General features: G+C 38.5%; 1 protein-coding gene across 1 annotated transcript; it reads right to left on the bottom strand.

The window, feature by feature from the left end:
- Window positions 1–2,978: 2,978 nt before the first annotated feature.
- Window positions 2,979–4,161, bottom strand: LOC122028076 (plant cysteine oxidase 3-like). The gene is made up of 5 exons (XM_042587096.1): window positions 4,018–4,161; window positions 3,815–3,939; window positions 3,569–3,719; window positions 3,291–3,497; window positions 2,979–3,191 (listed from the first exon to the last, which is right to left on the bottom strand). Exons 1-5 carry the CDS (start codon window positions 4,148–4,150, stop codon window positions 3,067–3,069), a joined length of 741 nt encoding a protein of 246 aa, XP_042443030.1. The 5' UTR covers window positions 4,151–4,161; the 3' UTR covers window positions 2,979–3,066.
- Between the last annotated feature and the right edge of the window lie 3,924 nt (window positions 4,162–8,085).

Here is an 8,085-nt window from a genome sequence, read left to right on the forward strand (position 1 = left end):
CGTTTTACCTCCTGAATCTCTTTTTGCTACATGCTCAAGAGTGCAATAGAAGTATTAATATGAAATTAATGGCGATTTCATAATGTCTTGACATTAATGATGACATTAAACTCATTAATAGTGACTTCATAATATCTCGGTATTAATGACGATATTAAATCCATTAATAATGATTTCATAACATCTTGATATTAATGAAGACATTAAAATCATTAATGGTGACTTCGTAATGTCTCAACATTAATGACCATAATTTGATCATTTATTGCAAGCAAGGTAAGAGCTCCTATATAAGGAGGCTAGATCTTGAGCAAAGGAAAGAGCAACAAAAGATAAGCAAAAGAGAGAGCAAGAGGAAGAATAGAAAGTGAACCTTTATTCATCCGTATTTTCCCATAAAACTCTCTCAGCCGTGCATTCGTTCGGCTGAACTACTCATGATAGCACTCGGGTTTATTCTCAGTTCACCATGTACAACCATTGCTTAGTGTTGGTGTAATTTGTACTAACAGTCTAACTCAGGTTTTGATAAATAGGAGTGTAATCGAGCTGAGTCGAGCCGAACTCTTGAATGTTTGAGCTTGACTCATTTATAATCGAGCCGAGCTCGAGTTTTATTTAACGAATATATTCATGACTCGTGAGCTTATTCGAGCTTTTATCGAGCCTAAATGAGCTTAATAAATATAAATTTAAATATTCATTAAAAACTAAATTATATATTTAGAGAAAATTATAATATATTTATTAAAATTTATAATTTTATTCTAATAAATAAATTTAATATATTTGTCTATTTTTTTCATAAGTAAAGTATAAAATCTATAAATTCAATATCAAAACTATTATTTTTTTATTTAAAAGTTTATTCATGAGTTTAACGAACGTATTCACGAGCTAACGAGTCAAGTATTGTGAAGTTTGAGCTTGGTTTGTTTATCTTAATGAGCCTCATTAAAGGAGCTCAAACTAACTTTTATTGAATCTAGCTTTAAATAGCTCATGAGTGGCTTGGTTCATTTACACCTCTATTGATGGATGACAAATGAGTTAAGTTAGGTCTTTTGTGATCTAATTGCTTTACTAAGTGTGCAGGAGTTAACGGGTCTAGAGGACCTGACACCAGGCTGAAATCCAACTAGGTTCACAAGACCCGATAGTTGGTGCGAGGTCCAGATATGTCAAAGGGCCGACCTGATATCTGGCAGGAAGCGTGGCTGAGTCTGTGGGACCTGACAACTAGTAGAAGTCCAGTGGGGTTTGCGGACCTGATAACTGGCATGAAAACTTTATGGGTCAAGAGGCTAGTCAACCAACTGCAAGTTGGTAAGTGAAGGTAAGTCATTGGAGGAGAGTAACCCGGTGAGGACGCGTCCCGATTGAAGGGGGTCTTGGGGAGGCATCTCTCCTATCGAGGGATCCAAGGACTGCTAATGTCCCCTGGATATTTCCATGGGAGTCCGAATCATGGCCTGAGGGAATTCAGTCGGCTATAATGGCCTTGACCTCATGTTAGGCACTTGAGATACCTCGACTGACATCACAGGTATCTTTGAGGTCGAAAGATTTGCCATATGTTGCTTCTGCAATGCCTCTTGTACTTTGGCTGCTACAAGTTGATTGAAATCTTTTTGTGTCATGGTGATGATAGCAGATCTTTTAGTGTCATCCATGTTAATGCCTCAGTTCAAGACTTGTGTTCCCACAAACTATGCCAATTTGTTCTAGCCTGATATCATCGATGGGTGAGCCATAGGTGAGCTACCTTCTGTGTTGACTAGGTCGTTGAATGCCAAGCAAAGTTAACGGCTGGGAGAACTCATGAAGCTGGAATGAAAAACAAAGAGGGAGAAAAGAGTGTGAGAATGGAGGCAAGGGGTGCCCTAGCTCAGCCACTCCGACGCTCAAGTTAGTCTCCGGCAGGGGAGAAATGGAGAAGATGAACAGTAAATGAGGAGTGTATATGTATGCACATATGTGTTCCTTGGCACATGAATGTGGGCTCATTCTAGAACACTGCTGAAATGATATTCTTTCCTCATTAATTAGATGTCATGTCACAGTAAAGAAAATGTTACATCATCGTATGCCCACCATATTTGTATAATCATATTGCCCCATGCGTTCTAACATCCTAGATGTTTTATCATTTATGATGCTAGCCCACTAGAGACGGATCCATTAGGCCTAAGGGCCTGATCCGTCAAGAAAAACGAGAGTTAGATCGGGGAGATCAATTTGAAGAAGTTGGAGGAGCTAAGCCCCTAGACTCAAGTGAACCGACGGGAAGAATCAAGGAGGATGAGCTGAGCAGGGTGTTGAGCCAGTGGGCCGAATGGAGCCGAGTAGGACGTTGAGTTGGCAGGGCCAAATGGACATCCTTCTCGTTTCGGATAGCCCGACTGAAAGCGATCTTTAACCCATCTAGATTTTGACCTCCACCATATTAAGAATATTGACCTTCTTCCTACGTGTGGAAACTCTCGATTTACTCCCTATATCATATAAGATTATTAAAAAAAAAAAAAGACAAGCTATGAAGAAATTTTGTTTAGATGATCATATCTGATTATTGCAGTTGTAGACTCAAATTAATGCATTGACTGACTTGATATATGTGTATGCATTTGGATTATGAAAAACAATGTCATTATACATTCCATTAATGCATAGACTTACTTGATGTATGTGTACACGCTAAATGGAATGCATTAATTTAGTGTACATTTATAACGTGGAATTTGTTGGGGTCGAAGTCTACATATGAAGTCTTTGGTGTCCATGTCAACTTCAATACATTTCCAAACACTGTTGTTTGAAGATTGAATTTACTTTCAGTCGTCCAAGTTTTGACACTCCATGTGAATGCTAAGATGTAGGAAAATATAATTAAACCATGCCATGCTTTCATCATTTATTTCAAGCATGATCATGAAGAAAACTCTTTTGAAATTCTTCTAATTTCCAAGGTACTTAATTTGGCATAAAGTTCTAAATGTACACACTATCTTTCCAAAATGCTCAGCACAAAAGTCTCAAAGAAAACAATGAAGTCTAGCTAAAGAATCATGGAGTTGAAACTTTTGCCCTCTCTGTATCAATTAGGTCGAAGCTGAGCTCGGGACCAAGGTACGTCGCTCCGACGACATGGAGATCGTCCGGCACTCCGGTCTCCTCGAGTATCGAAAAACCTGACCACTCGCAACTAGTGCATGATCACTTAACTAACTCGAAGGTGTTCCACACAAGCTAACAAGTAGATTAACGTTAAGCAACATTAATGCAATTACCGGGAAGAGAAGGTACTGGGGTGCTAACATAGTAGCTCGATGACCTTCCTTGCTGCTCTGAATATGGTGGAGCCAAGACGTCCAAGATCGCACAGGGAGACAAGGCAGTGATCGAGTGAATGTTGCCTCCACCCTTTGGAAACAAAACTGACACCTTTGACGAGGATTGCAGGGTGCAACCATCATCCACAGTCCTTGCTAATCCACCTAATTAATTATAAAATACGATCACTGAGGCATATATGCATCAATTAATGGGTCGATCGATGCTTAATTACTTCTTCTAGGGCTATTGGAGCTCGATGATGAGTCGACCCAGTCGTAGGACTGCACTGAAATGGATCCATACAGGACTTTGGTGAGGACGACCATGTTTGGATGATCATGCAGAGGTAGACTTGCACCGGCCGGGAAGCAAAACACTCCTATCTAATTAATTAATTCACAAGACTCAATTCCAAGTAAAAGTTAATTTAATCTTTCCAAAACTTTGAGAATTATTGCAAGTATTAATTAATCCATACAGAGAAGTCTTGGCATTCATGAATGTGTACGTATGTGATCTCTCTAACTGCTTGCCCTAAGATGAGTCCATGGCTGCTCTCCTCTCCTGATCCATCGATACCGACGTCGATCGGCTCCATCGCATCTGCAGTAGTGAAAAGCGGAAACTGAAACGATCTGCTGAAGCATGCGTATATGTGATCATGCATGCAAATATATATACCAAGAATGGTTTGGAGCCATCTGAGTTGCCACAGAGTTGGAAGAGCTTTCGTCGGAGAAGAGGAGAAGATGATGGCACAGGCATCATAAAGCCTCTGCACTTTGCTCCTCTCGGTGGCCACCATTGCCGCCATGAAGTGATGGAAACGAGGAGCCGCAGCAGGTGCATGGAGGAATCCAAAGATAAAGGCCGTAGCTGAAGTGGAATTGGCTAGAGGTTTTAGGTGAAAGAAACCATGGGCACCCACAACTTTACTGCTGTTTACTTTCTTTCTTCTTTCTTTTGCTGTTCGAGCTTATCCTCCCACGTTGACAATGGACATTATAACAGACTTTTTCGATCAGAGACTGATTCAAATTCCTGCTTAATTTCTTATTAAGAGTACGTCACTGCGTAGGGTTCAGGCTTTCCTTAACTAGCTAGCTATTTTTGGAAGAGTATTATAGGGTTTAGGGTTAATTGTGCATGGGACGAGGAAAGATTTAGATAGACAAATTATAAAGTAAAAAGAGCACCTCAGTCGACCTAAAAATGTTTAATTAATATTGTTACTTTTTAGCAACGAACAACTATTTGTTGTTGAATTTTGGGATCTAAATCCCTCCTAACCTTAAATTTTCTTATTTTCCCACTCACACTTATAGCATCTTAGCTGGTTCTCTTCAACTCACGAAGTACGCTGATCTCTTCCAATAATCTCTAATTCTTTCCCTCATTTCCCATCCCCTCCGCTCCTCTGTACGCTACTCGCGGCTGGCCTCGCGGTTGGGGGTCAGCGCGGCTGGCCTTTCGATCAAGTATTAGTCTACACTAGGTTGGCTATGTCACACCTAGCCCAAATAATAATTCCTTCTTCTAGTTGATTCAAATTACTTAAACACGTATCCAAGAAGACCATTTTTTTAACGTGTAATGCTTTGACCAAAGATTTACGAGTAATAATCCTAAGAAGAGACTTTAGGGTATACGTCTCTTTTATCAAAGGAGCAAAATCCTCTGTGAGCTATTTAAATACCGTAGGACATATTGCTTATACCCAACCATTCCAGATTTACGCCTCCTAGGAGGTATCCTACTAAGATGTTAAAGTATAAATTTCTATGACCAAGATGACTTGAATACTTCAATGGTCAAGTGCGTATCGTATCACCTTGTCATTTTTATGACCCAAGCGTCGGACTTGGAAATAGTCAAGGTTAAGATCCCGGTTGCGATAGCAACCAACCCTTCGCACAAGGGTCGAGCGCATATCATATTGTTGTTATCCTTTTCAAGGCTCAAATTCCCCCAACTTAAATATAGTCAGGGTCAAAATTCTGACTACGATAGCAACCTCCCCTTTGGACAAGGGTCGAATGCATACTGCATCATCATTGTAGTTTTATGGACCCAAACTACCTCGACTCAAATATAATCAGGGTTAAGATCCCAACCACGGTAGCAACTTCTCCTTAGAACAAGGGTCAAGTGTGTTACTAAACACACTCTCGACTTGAGGATAATTGAGGGTGAGACAAAAAGACTGGTTTTCAAGAACAAAGTGGGAGCAATTCATTACAAAGAGGAAGTCCAAAACATTTAATTCACAAAATGCAATTTATTATTCAATGATTTTAAGATGAATCAACGGTGCCCCCCTCGGGGGTGTTGTCAGTAATCTTAAACAAGCTGATGGTGGGAAGTGGCGTGTAGGGCGACAGATGTCTTCTTTTGGTCATCTGTAGAATAGTATTGTCCATCCCATTGTTGGTTGCTACTCGGAATATCGTACTAATTCCCCTGTATAAAAATTTTGTACAAGTCCCGAACCTTTCCTAACAACCTATTGTGCTCATTAGAAATTAAATTTAGAATCGCAAACAGAACATAACATTATTGATTCCAAATTCAACTTATCTGTTCTTAAAGGTTTAGACTTGGATTACAAACGATGCTTAACATTATTAATCCAAATCCACCCATGTTACAAATTTGATTAAATATTTATTTCAGAGATCGGCTTCCAGGTTAAACATGGCGAGGCACTAGGCTTTCTTGGGTATGGGATCATCCACCACTTCCTAGACAAAGTCTTTCAACGAAATTCAATATTTAATCTTCTTATAGTAACCCTAGGTTTAACCATTAAGAACAATCAAATCACAAGATCGAAAAAACAAAAGAAACACAAAATCGAATCATAAATTCGAAACCTGGAATCGTTAGCCTCTTGTGTTTGGTATTTCAAAAATCCATACAAAGAAAACTAGTATAATGTGGAATAAGATAACTAGTTATACCTTTCTTTGTAGCCTATAGACCTCACGATCTTCTATTGTATTCCTCTTCTTATCTTGGACGTCGTGTGGGCGACGATCTACCAGGACGAGACTCCACCAAAACCTTCTTCTTCCTTCCATGTTTCGGCCACCAACAATCTCCTAGAGATGAAGAACTTCGGCCACCAACCAAGCTCCTAGGGATGTTAAGAAACAATGTCTCCTATCTCTCCTTCCTCTAACAAGATCCAGCCACCTTGAACTCCTTGAGATGAGATGTGGCCGGCCACCAAGGAAGAAGAATAGGAGGAAGAAGAGGGCCGACCACCACCAAGGAAGAGAGGAGAGGAATAATAGATGTCTTATCTTATGAGGCACCTCTACCCTCTCTTTTATATTCCTTGGTCTTAGCAAATAAGGAAAGTTTTAAATATAATTAAAATTTCCTTATATTCCTTGCCAATGTCTAAGAAGGAAAATTTAATTAAAAACTTCCTTATGAACCTTTAATGGTCGACCCCTACCTTGTCCTCAAGGAAAGTTTTTAAAAAATTAAAACTTCCTTAATTGTTTCCGGTAAGAAATTTTAATTAAAAAAATTTCTCTCTTTAAATCCCTTCATGGTTGGTTATAAAAGGAAAGTTTTATAAATTAAAATTTCTCTTTTAAAATATGTGGATGGTTACAAAAGGAAAGTTTTATAAAAAATTAAAATCTTCCTTTAAACTACAAATAAGGAAAGATATCAAACCTTTCTCTTAATCCTTTGTAGAAAGCTATAAAAGGAAAAAATTATAATTTTAAAACTCTCTTTTAAAACCATGACTTCCACATAAGGAAAGATTTAAAATTTATCAAAAAATAAAAATCTTCCTTTTAACTACAAATAAGGAGAGATATCAAACCTTTCTCTTAATCCTTTGTAGAAAGTTATAAAATGAAAGATTTATAATTTTAAAACTCTCTTTCAATGTGAATGTGGCCGACCACCCTTGCTTGAGCTCCAAGCTAGGGCCGGCCACAACTTGAACCCATCTAACCTTGGTTTAGCCGGCCCTAGCTTGGGCTCCAAGCTTGGCTTGGCCGGCCACCTTAAGGTGGGTAAGAAGTTGGGTTTAGTGAATATAAGACTTTATAAATAAAATGCTACAATAGGGACCGAGAGGAGAAATTGGTTTTAGTCTCCCGATGAGCTTGAGCTTCCCGTGTTAGCCCCGAACACACAACTCAAGTTCATCAATAATATCTCATTCTACTAAAGAGTTATTATTGCACTACCGCACCAATCTCATATTATTATATGGGTTCCTTCTTATCATGAGTGTTTTAGTCTCCCTGTGTTTAAGATATTGAATGCCCACTAATTAAATGAGTTACTAACAACTCAATTAATATCTAGCTCCAAGAGTAGTACAACTCAACCTTATTGTCATGTCGGACTAAGCCCACCTGCAGGGTTTACATGACAATCCTTATGAGCTCCTCAAGGGGACATCATCAACCTAGATTACTAGGACATGGTTTCATTCTATAATCAACAACACACTATATAAATAATATCATTTCCCAACTTATCAGGTCTATTGATTTAACTGGCTAAATCACACCCTTTGATAAATTAAAGAAATAAATATTAAGTATATGTGCTTGTTATTATATTATGATTAAGAGTACACACTTCCATAATAACAGAGGTATTGTTCTTTTATATAGTCAGTATAAAAAGATACTACCTCAAATGGTCCTGCTCAATACACTTATAGTGTACTAATGTAATTTATTAGTCAAGATAAACTAATACATAATTACA

This window comes from Zingiber officinale, chromosome 10A, assembly GCF_018446385.1.
Source record: "Zingiber officinale cultivar Zhangliang chromosome 10A, Zo_v1.1, whole genome shotgun sequence".
Classification (NCBI taxonomy): domain Eukaryota; kingdom Viridiplantae; phylum Streptophyta; class Magnoliopsida; order Zingiberales; family Zingiberaceae; genus Zingiber; species Zingiber officinale.